Source organism: Brassica napus, chromosome C2 (genome assembly GCF_020379485.1).
Source record: "Brassica napus cultivar Da-Ae chromosome C2, Da-Ae, whole genome shotgun sequence".
NCBI lineage: Eukaryota > Viridiplantae > Streptophyta > Magnoliopsida > Brassicales > Brassicaceae > Brassica > Brassica napus.
Window position 1 is genome coordinate 22,788,956 of NC_063445.1, and position 20,870 is coordinate 22,809,825.

At 34.5% G+C, this 20,870-nt stretch overlaps 2 protein-coding genes across 2 annotated transcripts; one reads left to right on the top strand and one right to left on the bottom strand.

Moving 5' to 3' along the window:
- Positions 1–2,446: 2,446 nt before the first annotated feature.
- On the top strand, positions 2,447–5,178 carry LOC106417796 (transcription factor bHLH96). Its single transcript, XM_013858544.3, has 3 exons — positions 2,447–3,359; positions 3,827–4,240; positions 4,893–5,178. The coding sequence occupies exons 1-3, from the start codon at positions 2,883–2,885 to the stop codon at positions 4,980–4,982; spliced, it is 981 nt and encodes a 326-aa protein (XP_013713998.1). The 5' UTR covers positions 2,447–2,882; the 3' UTR covers positions 4,983–5,178.
- Positions 5,179–16,043: 10,865 nt separating this feature from the next.
- Positions 16,044–17,468, bottom strand: LOC106416763 (RING-H2 finger protein ATL54). The gene has a single exon (XM_048748527.1). It carries the CDS (start codon positions 17,246–17,248, stop codon positions 16,163–16,165), a length of 1,086 nt encoding a protein of 361 aa, XP_048604484.1. The 5' UTR covers positions 17,249–17,468; the 3' UTR covers positions 16,044–16,162.
- Between the last annotated feature and the right edge of the window lie 3,402 nt (positions 17,469–20,870).

Here is a 20,870-nt window from a genome sequence, read left to right on the forward strand (position 1 = left end):
TGATTTCATATTTTTCTCTTAGAGCATGATTATCGCATGATACAGTACAGAAATTGGCCCAAGACCGATCCTTCACTCAAGACTTTGGAGACCGTTTTTTTAAAATAAATGGGACCCACACACTAAAATCATGCAGAAACCTCTTTTGGAAACCGCGATAATGGTGGCTTTAGTTAATGTAAAAGTAGGTTATTTAAATGGGTAAATAATTTTAGAGTTGATTATAGCTTGATCAATTTTTTATTGTGCTAATATTCCTGTTATTAAAGACGTTTGAATTACCAAATCGTTGGTCGCCTTATGGTGCTTATTCGATTTTAATCCAAAACAGATTGAACTTTGCAACTCTAATTTGATTGGGGATAATGATTTATTATCAAAAGTTCCAAACGTCTAAAATAAGAGAAATTGTTGGGTTCACCCCTAGGGTGAACCTCTAGGTTCACCATCCAATAGTGTTTGAGTATTTGATATTTAATATCTTTTAAAAAAAGAAATAAAATTAAATATCCAAATTAGATTATATTTTTAAAATAAAATAATAAAATACATAAAAATAGTTACAAAAAATAAATTAATTAATATTGTTAAGTCTTCGGCAAAATACTAAACCCTATACCCTAAATTCTAAACCCTAAACCCTAAACCCTAAACGTTAAACCTTAAACTTTGGATAAACTCTAAACCGTTGGAAAATCTTAAAACCTAAATCATACATTAAAAACTAAATTTTAATAACACTAAACCCTAAATCCTAATCCCTAAACCCTAAACCCTTGGGTAAATTCTGAACCCTTGGATAAATCATAAACTCTAGGGTTTAATTTTAAATATTTTTGATTTAGAGTTTATGATTTATCCGAGGGTTCAGGGTTTATCCAAGGGTTTAGGGTTTAGTGATTAGGGTTTAGGGTTTAGTGTTATTAAGATTTAGTTTTTAATGTATGATTTAGGGTTTAAAATTTTCCAATGGTTTACGGTTTATCCAAGATTTAAGGTTTATAATTTAGGGTTTGGAGTTTAGGATTTAGGGTATAGGATTTAGTATTTTGCTAACGGTTTAATAATATTTATTTATTTATTTATTGTAACTATTTTATGTATATTTATTGTTTTATTTTGAAAATATAATCTTATTTGGAAATTCAATTGTGTTTTTTTTTAAAAAAAATGTCAAATATCAAATACTCAAACACTATTGGTTGGTGAATCTAGAGGGGTGAACCCAAGAATTTCTCCTAAAATAATCAGATCAAATAGTTTGAATCAATATAAAAGCATAAGCTTTCGAACGCATGCATATGGTTGTTCGATATCTTTTACCGTTATTCCATTACGGGTCATTGTCCCGCAAGGTCGGCGGAAAGACCAATATTCGTATAAATAAGCCTTTGCTTTCCGCAAACTTAAAAGAGAAGGAGGTGAATCCATAGGATGCTCTAGTTAAACTTGTTTTTGGTGTAAAGTCTAGTTAAACTTGTTGAGACGGCCTCTTTTGACTATGCTAAATCCCGACTTGTCAAATGATGTCTCTTGGATCAATTATAGTCCAATTAGTAAATCCGGTCACAGTCTCAAGGATTAAATGGGTGTTATTGAACATGATTGCAACGTAAGCTCTTCGGCCTTACATGCTAAGATAGAAAGATTGTTCTTGATAATGTTGAGAGATATGCAACTAACTGATCCAAAACTATTCTTCATTTTTTTGTTACTGGAAATTAATTCATTAAAATAAAATTAAATATTATCATTACACAAAAAAATTTTCTATATGCACCCAAAAATAAAATTGATGGATTTTGGATTCAATTGTCTTGAGACAATACGAGAATTTCCTTAATGAATTCTTAGAAATCAGCCATGGATGCAAGCGAGTGAACTAGGTTTGGGTATTTCTTTTCGAACTTCAATTTCTTCCGTTATATGAGATTCGAGAAAAGATGGAATAGGAAGACGTGTTACCAGAGATATAATAACAAGCTCGGTTGATAAACGTACCTTCATTTCAGAAATAGCTTTATTTCGGTTTTTACACGATTCAGAGAGTTCCATATATCAATCAAAAAGAGCCTTTGATTTCCAATTTATAAAGCCTTGACGTACGCTGATACATAGAAACATAGAAAAATCTTTGACGTCAAGCTTAATATCTCTCTATCTATACGCATTACGACGCACCATATATAGAAGCAAAATATTATTGAACACGTACAAGGTGATGTACCAAATAATTAATATCATCTCAAACATCTTCAAATTTTAGTTCAAGCTTCATTTGATAATAGCGACTCCCATGATATACGGAAAACATTAATTTATTGCAACGTATAAAGTTGAGAATTCAACATATTATATTTATCTCTCCTCGAACATGAGTGTAATTAGACGAACCCCAAAGCCTGCATGAAACACACAGAATCTTTTCTCTGGTTCTGTGGACCGGTCTATAGTCTCACGTGCAGAAGAAACACATTCAACGTCTCTCTATATATCTTCTACTTTTCATAACCTAACTGTTTTAGATTTTCTTCGGGACATCTTCTGTTGTTAAAAAAAAAACATATAAGCTTTATAAGCTCCCAAGCTTCTCCACTCATCCATAGATCAAAACCACAACTTTCTCTGACCTTCTTGTTTCATTTCTTATTCAATTTTACTTGGTTATTTAGAGAAAAGATTTTATATTGTTTTTTATTTTGTAAACCTAGAGGCATCATTACAAGTTTAATTTGCCTTTTGCATTGTCTCCCTCAAGACAAAAAGAGAAAGACAAACACTTTCTGTTTTTTTTTTCTCCCTCTCTCTCTCTCTCTGGCTCGGACCCCTTTCATATTTTTCTGAGAGTATATTTTATTTTTCGACGAACTTTGTAGCTAATTATGGCCTTAGAGGCTGTTGTTTACCCACAAGATCCATTCTCCTTAATATCTTGCAAAGATTTTCAGTTTCACGACTTCTACTTTCAACAAGAAGACAATCAAGATCGACTAGACACCAAGAACAACATTAAGCTTGGGCAAGAACAAAGACAAGGGCTTCCGAGAATTAATTATAACGGTAAAAGCGGAGATACTTTTACCAATGATGACTATAACTACAACGATCAGGAGGAGGATCTTCAATGGCCACGAGACGATCCTCTTTATGGATCTGCCTTGGACCAACCTCCACCATCGGATGTGGCGGCTGGAGGGGGGAGGAGGAAGAGGAGGAGGAGGACAAAGAGTAGCAAGAACAAGGAAGAGATCGAGAACCAGAGGATGACTCACATCGCCGTAGAGAGAAATCGCCGGAAACAAATGAACGATTACCTCGCCGTTCTCCGTTCTCTCATGCCACCTTCTTATGCTCAAAGGGTTAGTCTCTATATACAATAACTGTATATGTATATGTGCGTTCGAGCGCGTGAAGTCTTATTTTTACGCGTGAAAAAATAAAGACAAAGACAAAGCCTATGTTCTAGACTTTCTAGTTTCATTAGGACAAATATATATTACAATATATGTGTAAATGTTTAAACATAAGTTTGATAAAAATGACGAATGAATGTTGACAAAAAAAGTGATATAACGAATGAATGACGTTATTGTTTTCATAGTATAAGCTAATGTAGTCTCTATAGATGGAAACTATGGGTAGTGGGATTGTGGGAGCACAAATAAAGTCTTGAACATCATTGCACTAAAAAAGGACTATCGACATCATATAAAACTGTGAATACTTTAATATTAAAACAATGTACTAAATATAAAAGTTTGATTGTTTTATGAAAAACCTTTTTCCAATTTCTATGGGCTTAACCTATGGTTTGTGGTGGTTAAAGGGAGATCAAGCGTCAATAGTAGCCGGAGCCATTAACTACTTAAAGGAGCTTGAGCATCATTTACAATCAATTGAGCCTCCGTTAAAGAGTGCCACCGTCCCAGTAGACACCGGATCCGCTGCCGCCGCCGCCGACCAGATCAACACTATTGCCGCCAGCTCGTTGGGACAGTTCTCAGAGTTCTTTGCTTTTCCTCAATACTTGAGCCGACCTTCTTCATCGTCTGTGGCTGAAGGGATGGCGGAGATAGAGGTGACGATGGTGGAGAGCCATGCGAGTGTGAAGATACTCGCCAAGAAGAGACCCAAACAACTTCTTAAACTGGCGGCATCGATACAGAACCTAAAGCTTACGGTTCTTCATCTTAATGTCACCACTTGTGACGACTCTGTCCTCTATTCCATCAGCCTAAAGGTACATTTTTTTTTCATATTAATAGCTTCATAAGGAAATTAGAGTTACAGTGACATATAATACCGTATTAAGGGGTTTATATTGTGTTACAAATTCAAATTAAAGTGTTATTATCAAAATTAAAGTGGTCTTAGTGGAGCACTAATATAATCACTGTTCTGATAGTTAGTTTTGGGCCAATGATTCACTGATTCTTTCTCTCATGACAAATGTTTTATTCATTTAATGTGTCTTTTTTGTCACACATTTAGTTTGTCTCCTATATGTACGTCTTGTGATTTAATTTTCTGGGCCAAAATGTTTAGAAGAACGATTTAAATCGTTTTTTCCTTTTCTTTTACTTGGTTTACGGCTGGTCTCAATTATTGAGGGGCGGGGTTTAAAATCAGCATATTTATTTGACTAAAAAAAAACAAAAACAAAAATGGGTAATGATTCTTGTAAGAATCAGGGACTAAAAAGATGACATATGCCTCCACATGTGTGTATGTGTGTTATGTGTATTGTGGAAGTTCTGGTGGTCACAGAACTGTGGATGCACTGTACACGGCAGAACGCAAAAAAAAATACATTTCTTCTATCATTTTTACTTGTTTTTTCTTGATGTAAGAATTTCATTGGTTCTTTTTGATTAAAGATTGGGTTGATTCAGGTTGAAGAAGGGAGCCAGTTGAATACAGTGGAAGATATTGCAGCAGGCATGAATCAAATCCTAAGGAGAATTGAAGAAGAGTCATCTTGAGCTAATATAGTTGGATTTTAGTTATGACACATTTAGAGGAACTCTAATTTTTCATGTGTTATATTTTAATATCCTTTTCATATTAAAATAAATAAAAATAAATAACTTTCGCTTGGTCTTTGTGTTTTTTATTGCTTCACTTTTAATTGTATGACGGTGCTTCGTGTGTCATTTTCCTTTGGTTTATCCCATTATTGAAATGACTTCGTTTTTCATCTTGTTACTGATATATATGATGTTAAAATTAAATATAAATGCTTTATTTAACTTAGATGAAAAATTGTATGGCAGTTTCCTATAGATTGAAATGCTATTGCATTATATATGATATACTTATACTGTTATAGATATTATTTTTTACTAATGGTTATAGATAGTTCGAAGTGTTTTTCCACAGTTTGTGTTTAAGAAAATGATTAAACAGAAATCAAAAAACTTAAGATCTTGAATTATTGTGATGCTGTTATTATTCTTGACTCTCTTTCCCCAATCAATCTTCAAATAATATTTTTTGTGAAACAAATTATTTTCTAAAACGTACATGCGCAGAATTTATAGTACGTGGGATTCATGGAACAAGATGATGATGATTGTCGTATCACGAAGACCTATCAAATATCTTTAGAATCTATGTTTTTCACTTTCGGAGTTGAAAAGCAAAAGCCATAAATCTATATTATAATAGATGAGTTTTTCCTCACTCTTCAGCGCGCCACGTCATCGTTTTGTAGGGCCTACTTTTAAAAAGTGTGAAAAAATGTCAAGTTTATAGCTCGAACCCGGGTTATTGAGATATAAACACCAACATTTATACCACTAAGCTAAATGATACTTTGTACATTGATGGTCGAACCTAATATATATTTATGAAGGTCGGAAGCTCTTGCTTTTTCGGCTTCCTCTGAGGGTCGGGCCTACAAGTGTGTTATGGGTTTCATTTTTAAATGAGATTCATCACGTTATATGAAAAAAAAAACTCAAGTTTGCAACAATTATAGTTTTTTCATATTGTAAACTGTTGTCGTTTAACATGAGTTTGAATTCTTTTCATCACTGTCTTAAACAAGTCTGAGTTACAGATTGCGCCATGTGTCTGTTCGTAATCTATTTTTTCACCGGTGAACTCTTCATGTCCACATCTTAAATTGCTCGATCATAAATGTTCCTGATTTGTAGCCCCTATATAAACTCTATATATATGATTCTCATCTTTGATGAACCCAATCTGCATCTCCACAAAACTCATTGATTCCTCTTAGATTTAACCAACTTCTAGAAAATGTTTCTCTCTGCCTCTCCAATTCGTCAAACCGGCGTCTCGGCGTCCGTCACTCAACCTTCGAATCTCTCCGTCTTGGTCGTAGTAGTCAGAGCATAGCCTCTGGCTTCCTCGCTTCTGGGATTCCCTGAACTTCAAGAAAGACAGGGAGTTTGTGGGAATTACGGTTCTCTTCCTTGATGAAAAGATAAGTTAATCTTCGATCTATAACACTTATTTAACATAATTGTTTTAATTTATTTCCTGATTCTTTGTTGAATAATATTATTTTCAGATTCCGTAATTCATGGGTTTACTCCCGTCGGACGTGCTAATCATTACATGCCATCTTTGAAAGCTGGTTCCATTGTGAAAGTCGATCGTTTTGAGGTTTCTAGGTGCTCAAGCATGTATAAGATAACTGATTATCCATTCCTCATTCGTTTTATCTCACTAACCATTATTGATGAAGTCATCACGGGTGCTCCTGAGATCAATCTTCAGTCAAGATTAGACTGTTTGACAATCTCCAAGTGATTGCGAACACAAACCTAGAACTCCCATGTATATTATCATATTGCATTTGGGTTTATATTATGTTTTAATATCATAACTGATATTTAAACTCACAGATGTGGTTGGACAAATCCGTTCTGTCCAGGGCTTTGGCCTAACCAAAGAAACAACTCGAGTCGTTATCCGTCTCTTCATTGATCCGTAAGAAACAATCAACACATAATTCCCTTTATATTACTGTCTATATTGTGCTAACATCCATAATCAAAAATATTTCATACCCAAGATTTGTAGTCGTCTATTTATCTCTCTTACTTATCAATCTAATTTTACACAAATCTTTATTTTACTGTTTAAAAGAAGCCACAATAACCCAAACAATCAAAACACCAAAAAGTAGAATCCCAAAAAAGACGAATCATTAATGATCACCTCTCTTTTTGGCTAATCTTACAAATAAACTTCAAAACAAATATACCAAATTAATCAACTCAACTAAAACTCAACGACACATACATTGAGTCAGCTAAACAAATATAAACTACACGGCCAAATATTTAACAATTTACAAACTTACTTTCACAGATGCTTACGAAGAAGACGAAGACGACAACCAAGATCATTGAAATTACCTAAACAAAAAAGCAGAGTACGTTACAAACTCTGATAAATACAACTAACAATGATTTTTGTTTACATATTACCCATCAAATAAAAGAGAAACAAACACAGCCACACCAGGAGATACAAGAGACAATCCCAACAGACACAAAGGCGCCAACAACATCTCCACCTGCTCACTCCTCTTGTCTTATAAAAATAGCTTATATGCCCAATGTCATCATGCCAAAGCTATTGTCTTCTTATGAAAAATACATATATTCGTTTAAAACCCATTAAGACCCAAATACTAATTGTCACTCATTTTATAGTTATTTCTACAAGTCTTCATATATTTGTTTTAAAGATCCGGTAAAAATAACAAGTTTAAAAGTAAAAAAACATATAACCAACATAATAAGAATAAAAAAAATATTACTTAATACACACAACTGACACAACTAAACTGAAAAAAAAATATCCAGAAACAAAAGGTACTCTCAACAACCTTAATATAATTTATGTAATCTCAACAGTACAAGTAACAAATTAAAAAGACAAACAAACAATAAGTCTCAGTGACACAGCAAGCAACAACACGAACTATATCAATCACATTACTAACACAATTTAGTCATTCATGAGTGGAGAACATTGCATACACAGTACATCATCACAACTCTAATCCTATAACAATAAAAAACTTAAAAAACAATGATCAACCCAAAACGTAAAATTCATAGCTACAATAACCCTAACAAATATTGAGATGAAACAAGAAATATGTGTACAACCCCGCGTTTGCGCGGGGACAATGCCCCTAGTAGTAATAAAGTAAAACCTACCGATGTGATTACACAAAATAAAAGTTTATCCTCTATTGTTGTGTTTAATTTAGAATCATTTTCATGATTGAGATTTTGAATCACCAATTTTTACTGGAGAAAATATTTGTTTGGATGTGATTGAAAATGGATACATTTCCGCACCATTAATTAATCTATATGACCTTATCGGAAAAAGACTTTAAAATTGAACTGAAAACAAGTTTCAACACCAGTGGCGAAACAAGGTAGAAGAGATTGGGTGCATTATGCAGCAAACCTTGTTCTCGGATAAAGCGTCAACTCTCAACAATCTCATGAAAGCATGTTTCCTAGGTATTCTCAAAATTAATAGGTTTTTTGTGTTATACATAACTTACGCTACATCGGTGATATGGACTTTTCAAGGGTCCAAGATTCAAATCAAAGTAGTATTTTAGATGTCAATCAATTTCTAAGTGTTTCAATTCAAAGAGAATTCAGGTTCATACTTAAGCTAAATACATTCAATGTAATGAAGTGATTTGATTAAGCTAACAAGACCCTAACACAATTTACTAGCAACTTTCAAGCAAATGGATAAAAGAGGAGTCATAGGTATATGAATTTAATTTCAGATGACTAAGATTTAATCTAAGATGGTAAAGTTTCAATCAACACACTTCCTAAGTCTATATAACAATTCTAAGCAAGTTCTTTGTCAAGACAAAAGCTCATTTACTCTCATTGATCAAACATCAAATTCTTTTGGTTTGTGTCAATCAAGCATTCATTAAAAACAGATCATTCAACTTTCTAAACTCCCCTAACATCAAATGCCTTTGGTAGGGTAAGCTAAGAGCATGTTGAGTTGACTCAGACATTTCATCGAACACCTTCTGGACAATGAAATGTCTAGATTTCTAATCTAAAATGGTCAACTCTAGATTAGCATTAAGATCACTCAATCAAGCAAGGAAACATATTAATCTACTCTAAACATTCTAGATCATCACTTAATCATCCTAATCATCCTAACCCATGAATCCAAAGATGACTACTCACTCATTATCAGGGTAGACACTAAATCATTAGTTGATCTAAGTCTAAACATGATTAGTGATCAAAGCAATCAAGCAATCACAAAAGATAATGATCAAGATTAGATCTTTCACCTAAAAGTGGTTTTTTGATTAGATAGAAAACAAGATAAGATTCTAACATTAGGTTTAGAGAGTATTTATATGACTTCTAAAACCTAGTGGGCTCAGTCAACAACCTGAAAGGGCACAAAGAAAACATAAATTTTCGATCAGAAGAATAGAAACGCGCGCAGGTTCGAGACCCCGCTTTGGTGGGTCGCTCAAGCTTCACAGCGGGTTCGCCACCTCGCTCCGTCTTGGTCGCTCCGGCTCTCAAAAGTTGTCGACAAGAAGTTGAGTTCAGAGCGGGTGCCTCACCTCGCTCCGGGACGTCGCTCCAGACGTATACTCTTTTTCTTCATAAGGCGCGTGACTTGTGCACCTCGCTTTACTCCATCGCTCTGGTTCTTGAAAATGGTCGACGATAATGTTGGAGTCAGAGCGGGTGACGAGGGTCGCTGCAACGCCTCGCTCTTCCTTCGTTTCTTCTGGAGTGGGTGTCGTAGGTCGCTCATATTGCCCGCTCCGATGGTCTACTCGCCCAAATAACACTTTCCATCTCCTTTTTTATCCCAAATGCCTCCAAGTACCTCCAGGAACACCAATGGACACTCCAACACCTGATAAAGACCTATGCAATGCATAAAGAACCTAAAGAATGCAAAATTCCTAATCTAGATGACTAAAATATGCAAGAATGAATGATTAAAACAATGCAAATATGTAAGATATCAATCAGTTGGTATCAGAGACTATACATTTTTTATTACTATCAAGACATACTCGATCTTCATTCTCGCTATACAATATGCCTCCATGGAAACATACCCCCAAAGAACAACACGAAGAACTTCGTAATACCCTTGATAAATTTGCAACCGGTCTACACGAAACTCTTCTTCATGCCGTCGAAACAGCCATTATAAAGGTGCTGCAACGACATCAACAACAGCAATCGGTTCAGGGGCCAATCAACCTTGTCATGACGATCAGTCGGATGATGACCTGGCTGAGAACCTATTCGTGAATGAAAACCCGCAAGACCTCCATAATAGAGATTGTGTCGCCCTTTCAGATGATCATCAACTCAATAGATGCGAAATTCAGGCTGAGGATAGACAATGGGATTCAGAATTTCAAGTTGAGATTTATGAGTTCTCCGGTAATCTGAGCACATAGGAATTTTTGGATTGGCTAAGTTCAGTTGACCAAACCTTGGAATTCAAACGTATTCTGGGAGATCAATGTGTTCCTTTAATCACATCATGCATTAAGAACATAGCTATGGCATGGTGGCAACATGTTTAAGAATCACGTCGGAGAGCTGGAAAAAATCGCATTGACACTTGGGAAAATTTAAGGAAACGTATGCGACGAGCTTTCCTCCCCTACAATTACGAACAGACAATTTACAACAAATTCTAATCCTTGCGCCAGGTAGAAAGAACAGTGGACGAATATGCAACATATTTTTTCATATGGTGGCTCATACAACACTTATTGAGACAAAAGAATAGCTTGTCTCACGCTTCATTGGTGGACTACATTACCAAATTCAAATCGCAATGCAACAATTCAAACCGCTTACAATTTCCGAAACACATCAACGAGCTTTGGCAAAGGAGATTCAATATCGCTATGTTTGGCATACATGGAATACTCGGAACCGTACAACTTCAGAAATCATGGATCCAGGTACAGCGTCCACATTGAATACTGCTCAAACGTGACCAGCGACTGCTCGACCTGGTACGCCAGAAACGACAAATACTATGCTCAATCACGACCTGCACGTACCGGAACTCTCAGATGTTTTTCTCGTGGGGGAAAACGAACACAGACAAACCGCATGCCCACATCAAAATCAAAGAGGATTGCTTGATCAGGATGCCAACTTTATAACTATGATTCCGACTTGCCATAAGATTTATACACCGAGCGTATTGCTGGAGATACGGGTCCTCAAATTTTGGTTCTTCGTTGAAACTGTATGTTACCTCGTTCATCACAAGAATCCTGGTTACAGACCTTCCTTTTCCTCTTCACCTGCTTTATCAACGGCAAGATCTGCAAGCTAATAATAAACTCAGAAAGTTGCACTAATGTTCTTTCTGCTCTAACCATAAATAAACTTGACCTTAAGTCCATCGCTCATCCTTTGCCTATAAACTAGCATGGCTGAATAAAGGGGTCGACATCACAATTTTACGTCAGGTAAACGTCCCATTCTTCATTGGATGATACACTTATACAGTTTGTTGTGACGTAGTACCCATGGATGCATGCCATATTTTACTTTGGCGACCGTGGTACTTTGACAAAGACGTAACTCATCACGACAAAGTCAACACATACACTTTGAGTTTAAAGGACAAACTATTACTCTTGCCCTTCACCAGAGCAACCTACATCGGAAAACTCTTTGCCAGCAACGAATAAAACTGCAACAACACCAAGGAACGAGCAAACACTCTTGACTCATCCGAAGACAGAGATTGGAGCTCAGTTGTGTGATTCATAAATCGTGTGGGCACTAGTGAGTACCCCGGTTTCTTCTCAACAAACCATAGCCACTCCACCTAAATTTGATTCATTAATCTCAACCTTTGAAGACGTCTTTCCGAAGGATCTTTCTACTGGATTACCACCTTTACAAGATATCCAACACCATATAGACATCTTACCAAATTCGGCTCTTCCTAATCGTCCACACTATAGAATTAGTCCGCATGAACATGAAGAATTACAAAACAAGTCGAAGACCTTCTCGAAAAAGGTCATGTCCGTGAGAGTCTAAGTCCAACGGCTGTTCACGCTCTTTTGATTGCAAAGAAATATGGAAGATGGCACATGTGTGTGGATAGCAGAGCCATCAGCAAAATTAATATTTACTACTGTTTTTCGATTCCACACCTTGATGACTTACTTGACCAGATAGGAAGTGCATTTATTTTTCTAAATTGTATCTTAAGAGTGGTTATCATCAGATTCGTATCTGACCTGGTGATAAATGGAAAACTCCATTCAAAAATCGTGAGGGATTGTTTGAATGGTTAATCATGTCATTTGGCCTTTCCAATGCACCAAGTACTTTTATGCAAGTAATGAACCAAGCATTGCGGCCCTTTATTGGTAAATGTGTTGTGGTTTATTTTGACGATATCTAGGTCTTTATTGCTGACCTCGACAGCCATCTTCGTCATGTCCACGATGTCTTGCTTGTCCTCCGCCAACCACAACTTTTTGCTGCACTTAAGAAGTGCCTCTTTGGCTCATCAAAAGTCCCTTTTATGAGATATATTATCTGATCAAACGGCTTAGAGGTGGATCCAAGCAAGATTGAAGCCATCAAGTCCTGACCAACGCCTAAAAGTGCAACTGACGTTCAAAGCTTCCATGGGTTACCTTCTTTCTACCGATGTTTTATTCGGAACTTTAGTGCGTTAACCGCTCCACTTACTGACTGCATGGGAGGTACAACATTCTTCTGGACGAAGGAGGTGGTTTTTGCCTTCCGAATTTTCAAAGACTGCATGGTTTCTACTCTTGTTTTAGCGCTACCAAACTTCTCAACGGTTTTGAGTTACACTGCGATGTGTGTAAAGCAAGGATTGGTGCCGTCCTTTGTCAGCAAGGACGTCTGGTTGCTTTCTTTAGGAGAAGATCGTTGGATCACAAGCACTATATAGTACCTATGACGTGGAGTTCTATGCAATTGTGCAAGCCTTTCTTCATTGGCGTCATTATCTCTTTCATAAAGAATTCATTCTTTTCACCGACCACGACACATTAAAGCATCTGGACATTCAATTTAAAATCTTGGCTCGACTTGCTTCATAGATAGCGTAGTTATAGCAGTTTAATTTTGTAATACGTCATCAGTCGGGTCGAACAAACAAAGTTGTGGACGCCTTGAGCAGACGTCATACCCTTCTCGCTACTTTTCATGCTTTTGTACATGTTTTTCGCTTTGGCAGATCAGTACAGCTCTGATACTTTCTTCGGTCAGATATGGTCTGAAGTGCAGGCACACGTTTGCTCTGATTACATGCTCCAAGAAGGATTCTTTTTTCGTGACAATAAACTATGTATTCCAGAGAAAAGCTGACTATTGGGGATCATTCAAGAACTACATAATGAAGGTCAAGTTGGACGTGACCATACACATCAGCTAGTCTTGGAGTCTTATTATTGGCCTTTGTTGCGCCGAGATGTTGCAAGGTTTTCGAACGATGTGTTGTCTACCAAACTTCGAAAGGGCATGCTACAAATGGCTGGTTATACATGCCCCTTCCGGTACCTACGCAACTATTGGCTGATATTAGTATGAATTTCATTCTTGGTCTTCCTTGCACTCAATGCGGCTATGATTCCATCTTTGTTGTCGTCGACTGCTTCTCTAAAATGGCTCATTTTATTCCGTTCAAGAAGACAATATATGCAGTTAAAGATGCACAACTTTTCTTTCAAGAAATCTATCGCATACACGGTTTACCATTATCCATTGTCTTAGATCGTGATTCAATATTTCTCAGTCACTTCTGGTTGTCTTTCTGGAAACTACTTCGCACCAGCCTTGATATGAGATCAGCCTACCATCCAGAGTCGGACGGTCAAACTGAAGTACCAATCGCTCTCTCGGTGATATGCTCCGTTGTTTTGTTGGTAAGAACATTTGTGCATGGGATAATGTTTTGTGTCAGGAAGAATTTTCCCATAACTACGCTTTCAATCGCATTGTCTATGGTCTTGTTCCTTGCAGTCTGATTGACTTAGGCGTTGTGCCAGATGCAGAACGCGATCACGGGAAAGCCATTGAGTCTATCGCCAACGTCTCTTATATTCATCAGGTGGTACATGATAACTTGAAGCTCACGTCGGCAAAATACAAAGAAATGGCATATCAGCATCGTCGTGACGTCCAGTTCAGTGTTGGTGATAAAGTTTGGACCATTATAACCAAAGAGTGTTTTCTACCGCATGAATATAATAAGTTGAAGGACCGTAAAATTGGACCCTTGGAGATTGTTGAGAAGATAAATGCAATGCTTATCGACTCTTGTTGCCTGAAAATGTGCGTTGTTCCGGCGTTTTTAATGTCAAGCACTTGATTCTTAACTCTTTTACTGAACAGAAACTAAAATATGTGAAGTATCAACTTTTTTATTAGTATGAGGTATCCCGAACTTATGGAAATATCAAAACTAATTTTCAAAGGTAAATATAATTCATGCTCTGAATATTCAAATTAGATTCAAAACATTCTCACATCTATGTGGCCTCACAGATTTAGTATGGTGGGATTGATTCAACCCAGATCTCTCTGAAGTTCGCCGCTGGACCACTTCCGTGTGGTTTCCAAATTTGCAGGTGTGATATCGAACTAGCCATGTTAACATTGCAAAATCATATTATATCGTTGTTAAATTCAACAATACACGTATATAGCAAATACTTATTCTTGGGTTCATCGCCTAGGGTGAACCTCTAGGTTCACCAACCAATAGGATTGTGTTATTTCATATTCGATATTTTTTAAAGAAGGAAACAAAATATTGTCAAATTATATTAAGTTTTTAAAATTAAAAGATAAAAAGAAATAAATAAAAAAATAGTAGTAATTAAAAAATATATATTTTTAACATCGTCACGAAAACACTAAACCCTAAATCCTAATCCCTAAACACTAAATCCTAAACCCTAAACCCTTGGGTAAACCCTAAATCCTTGGATAAATCCTAAATTTTAAATCAAAATCACTAAACACTAAAACACTCAAGGGTTTATGATTTAGGGTTTAGGGTTTTAGTGTTTAATATTTTTATTTAGAGTTTAAGATTTATCCAAGGGTTTAGGGTTTACCCAAAGGTTTAGGGTTTAGGATTTATGGTTTAGGGATTAGGATTTAGGGTAACACATCCCAGGGAATTAAAGGAGGCTTTGAATGGTGACCAAAGGAATGAGGAGGAACACTATGTTCCCTAGGATTCCTTAATTTTTTTACCATTCATGAGGAATAAGTTTTCTTTTCCTTTTCTCTTCGTTCCTTTGTTTGTAGAGAACTATAGCACAAATCTATATTCCTTATTAATTTTTGATAAGTAACCATCATTCCTCATCATTCCTAAAAATTTATTTCTACTCATTCTTTTCCTATCCGTTCCTATTGTTCCTATGGTGGTTATCAGTCAAACCCTTAGGGTCTGACTCGTGACCATTCTGGAAACAAGAAGAATCAATAGGAAAGGAATGTAGAGGAATAAATAGAAGGAATGTAAAGGAACGGGTGTTCATTCTCAAAATTTAGAAGAAATGATTTTGTTCTTTATTTATATACAGAAAAAGGAATGAAAGGGAATGAGAGGAATGATTTTGTTCTTTATTTCTATACAGAAAAAGGAATGAAAGGGAAAAATTATTTCTTGTGAATGGTGATTTTTTTAGGAACGTTAGGGAATACATTGTTCCTCGTCGTTCCTTGGTCACCATTCATACCCTTAGTGTTTTGCTGATGACGTTAAAAATATTTTTTCTTAAATTCTTTTTTCTGTAACTATTTTTTTTTTACTTTTTTATTTTAAAAACATAATATAACTTGACAATACTTTGTTTCCTTTTTTAAAAGATATCGAATTTGAAATAATGAAATTCTATTAGTTGGTAAAAGAAGAGATTCACGCTAGGGTATGAAACCAAAAATAACTCTATAGCAACCATTAAACACGAGCACAAGAGAGGAAAAGAAAACGAAAAAGAGTGTATTTGCCTTTTTTTTATATGGATTTACATATGCACTTGTGCATTCTTGTTTATGTTCTCTTCTTCATGTATTCGAAAAATGGTTTGGTATAAGAGACTTTCCTACACTGGAAAAACCGAACTCTTGTTTGTACTGAAGCATGAGCTTCCTGCTGCCTTCATCGACATGCCTGACTGACTCTTCTCTGTATCTTCTGTTTCTTCTCCGTTTGGCTCCACATTGTGGCCATTGTTTTCTTTGGAGCAGCTTGCTTCGTCTCCCACGTTTAAATCCATACACTCCCCCAAAACCCTAACTTGCTCATCCGCCTCTGTTTCGAACCCACCACCGTCGTTAACCTCGTTTACAGCTCCAATTTCAATCCGTACATCTGAACTCTGATCTGTGTTACTTGAACTCAACGTCTCTTTAGAACCCGATTCATCATTCTCGATCTCTCCACGATCATCATCAACCACATCACGAGATCCTGATCCTCCGGGAGGTACATCAACCGGACCAGAACACCGTGGAGTACTGATAGCTATACCAGCTCGACACAAAGGACAGTTTGTATGAGACCTAAGCCACGTGTCAATACAAAAGATGTGAAACGCATGGTTGCATTTAGGCAACAACCTAAGACTCTCATCTTCTTCAAACTCGTTTAAACAGACAGGACAGTCTGTTCTCTCTATCAAGCCATCTCCTCTCTTGTAACTACAGATCGTGATCGAGTTTATGATCGATTGTTGCAGACCTGTTGTCCTGATCAACCAGATCGGATGATCTACTTGCTCCGTGTCTTGAAACTCTTCATCAATTGCACCGTCGTGGCCGTCTCTCTGGGACTGATAACTTTCGAGGTTGACTCGGTTTACGCTCTTTGTAACGTATTTGGCTACAAGAAAGAAACCGGTTAGAAGGATGGCTAAGACCGCACCGGTGACGGCGATGATGGTTATGGCGCCTAAGGATGATGAAGAGTCTTGAGATGGTTGATACACGGCTGAGATTGATGGAGATTGTGGTCTGATCGTCTGTGGAGATGACCATGGAGGTAGCTGTGGAGATATGGTGTAGTAATCAGGTTCTTGATAGCAGTTATAAGGGCAAACCGGGTCACAGATTCCTATCGAGCAATCAAATGTTTTGTTTGTCTCCGATGCTAATATTGGGAAGAGCTTTCTATGTTTCTTCTTGGCCATTAAAGAAAAATGGTATTGTTTCTTGGTGTCCAAGGAACTAAGATCAAGAGAAATTGCAAGGGCATGTGAGAACTGAAATGTTCATAGAAATTTCGGTTTTTGACAATGTAGAAGATGGTTTGATTTTATCTTTGGTGTTTCTTTCACATTCAAGAGAAAGGAAGATGAAAATGTCTTCTCATCTTAGGTAATTGACTTGTTCTGTGACAAGTTGAAGCATCTTCTAATTGTTTAATTGGTGGTGAGTCTTAGTCATGAAAGCCATATATTACCTTTGAGCTTTTGACTCTTTGGCTTTTGAAGACTTAAGTAATGTTTATCCTTTGTTGGCCTTCGGCAGACTATAATATATAAATATATCCCCTGTATATTAATCATAGAGCATTACAACATGTTTTCGTAGCCACGTGTCATCACGAAAATGATTCTTAGAATTGTTAGAAAAATAAGTTGGTCCATATAAACATATTATATGCTTTTTATTAAACTAATTATCAAATTAATCCCCTATATATTAATTGAGGAACATTTGAAAAGATGTAATCTCAATTTTGTAATAATTAAAAAAGACCTCTTGCTTATGTGTCAATCAATTAGGTAGTTAATTAGTCATACGTATCAGCCTTACATTGAAATTGAAAAACAAGTTGGTCCAATTCGATTTTTATATCTCACTAGAAACATTTAATATCAACTATATAATATCATATGATATTTATTAAAGCAAGGTGGCTATTTATTATATATTATTTCCTTAAATAAAACCTACGGAATTACCTAATGTGATTATGATATATATAGTAATTAATGATTTTAAATAATGAAGATTTGCTAATAATCTGTATGCTTTCTATCATTTTTGTTTAATTATTTACTATTAAAATAAATTACACAATTACATTAATCATATATTAAAAATTTAAATTTTTTTGTATATGTTGTATTTTGAAATTTTCAAAACGAGTATAAATTACTAAAACTGTTAAAAGTCTCACATAAACTTTTGTGATCAATGTTTAAATTTTTTTCTATAGTAAGATACAATGATAATAAAATCATATAAATAAATAATTTTATTTTAATAGGTGTTTATGTTAATATATATATATACACTTCATATCGTTTAAATTTAATTATATATCATATACGATAGATAAGACTGATTGTTTTGATTTATTTATTCTAAAATGATTGCGAATAAACAAGAACGGTCATTTGATTTATATGTGCAAGCCAATTTATTACATAATAGTAACTGATTTCTTAGTTATTTAATATATAATTATTATTTTATTATTTCATAATATGCAGAAAAATATAAAATAAGTATTTATTCTGCACAAGGCGCATATCTTAACCTAAATATGTATCTCTTTAATAATTTTGAATCTTAAACATTTTCTAAATCTCAGGCCAAAATAAAAGAAAGAAATGAGAATAAACTCAAAAATTAATATTTATATCGAGCAATAACCAAAATGACACAAAAATGAGAAAAATATCGAAGATAGATAGGATTGGCACGTGAACGTAAACTTCTCATAACCATCATTAACTTTTAAATTACTAAATCATAATATAAAACCGAGCTGACATAGTTTCATTGTAACCAAATAGTAGGCATGAGATTCTTCGGCCTAAACGTTAGGTTTTTATGCGATAAATAATTTTTTGACCTAAAATATTTTTAAAAATGGGATCAGTTCATTAGTAAACAAATTATGTAATTAACCAAAAAAGTTTAAAAAAATTGTTTAAGAGCCAAATATATTAATTCGATCATTAATATAATTTTTTTTCCATACAATATTTCTTAAATAATTTTCATATAAATTTACCATGCGCAAGGCGCATGTCTTATCCTAGTTAGTAATACATAAAAGAATATTTTTTCTTTGCTTAAGTAAAACCTACAAAATTACCTAATATGGTTAACATATATATGACAATTAATGATTATGAATAATACATATTTGATAACAATTTTTCTAACCTCTCTCTTTTTATTTAATCGAATACTATTAAAATAAATTAAACAATCACATTAAGCATCTAATAAAAAAAATTAGATTTTTTCTTATATGTTATATTTTGAATTTTTTAAAACGACTATAAATTACAAAAAATGGTAAAAGTCTCACAATGAAAATTTTGTGATCAATGGTTTGACTTTTTTTTTGTTCAAGCAAGATATAAATGAACATATATTGTGTGTCGTTCTGATACACGTTCGGGTTCGTATCGAGTATTTCAATATAAAGGTATAGAACCAGTTCGAGTATTTCTATACTTCGAGTCGGGTTCAGGTGTTTATGTTCGGGTTCTGATATTTTGGGGCGGGTTTAGATATTTAAATTTTGAAAGAAAAAAAAAATTATTCATTGTTTAAGTTTTTTGTATTTAAAATATATTTTAACTTAACTGGTTTTCTAATTTTTAAAAGATTAAATTATTAATAGATTTGGAGAAAAAACTTTTAAAATAGAAAGACACCAATTTAGTTGTTGTTTTGAAAATTTTTGATGCAATTTTTGTTAATGCAAAAAAAACGAGCTTGATAAGTATTTTAAGTGGGTAGCAAATGATTTTGTTCATAATTATATCTATATTATCTAATTTTGAGCAATAAGCATCATTAATATAAATATTTTGGATAAAATAAGAGAAGTAAACTAGAAATATTGGGTTAAGTATACTTAAGTTTGGTTATCTTTGGATATCTATTCGGGTTTTAATATTACCCGTTCGGATTCAGATATTATCCGAACTGGTGAAATAAGTAATTTGTTTTGTTGTTCTAGAATTAGATGATTTTTAGACCCAGCTGGTGAGAATATATACTAGACATACATTTATATTTCGAGTCTGCACTTATATTTTATAACAACTTGATATATTAGATTTGAACACTAACATGTTACTATAGTTTGGCGGTGATTTTTTTCAAAATTTTGATTCTTAGATATGTATCTGGAGTGAAACTAATTTTTAGAGATGTCCATTTTTTTTAAATTGACACTTATGTAATTCACCGAATTCATAGAAGAAGTTAAAAAAGAAACTTAACTCATATCAATGAAACAAAGATGAGAACGAAAGCATAATTTTATAGAGGTAGAAAATAAAATCACTTATGCAGAGTCAATAGTAAACAGGTCGAGAGCAGAAAATTTAATTCCCTTTCGTCATTATACAATCGATGTTTCCTATTTGATTTTGGTGATTTGTGTCAGCTGTAAAACTTAATTTATTTTTGTGCATATGAAGTCTTAAAAATAATTAAACGATGATATATTTAGCAGACCAATATTTGTATTTGTCATTTTATAATCGATAAAGATTGTAGTGTTGCAAAATTTTAAAACCATTTAATGAACAAACATTATTATAAAAATTCACTCCGTGCACGCGTGCGGGTTATCATCTAATAGTTTAGTAATTTCCTGAAAAGTATCTGATTTTAATATCACACATTTGCAGTGGCACAACGTGATATATATAGCATGTAACAAGCACAAACTAAAATATGATATAAATGTTCACTTTAAACCGCTAAGGTTTTTTTCTATTGAGAAGAAAAAATATTGAAATCAGACCAGGACAAATAGTATCGTTGCTTTGT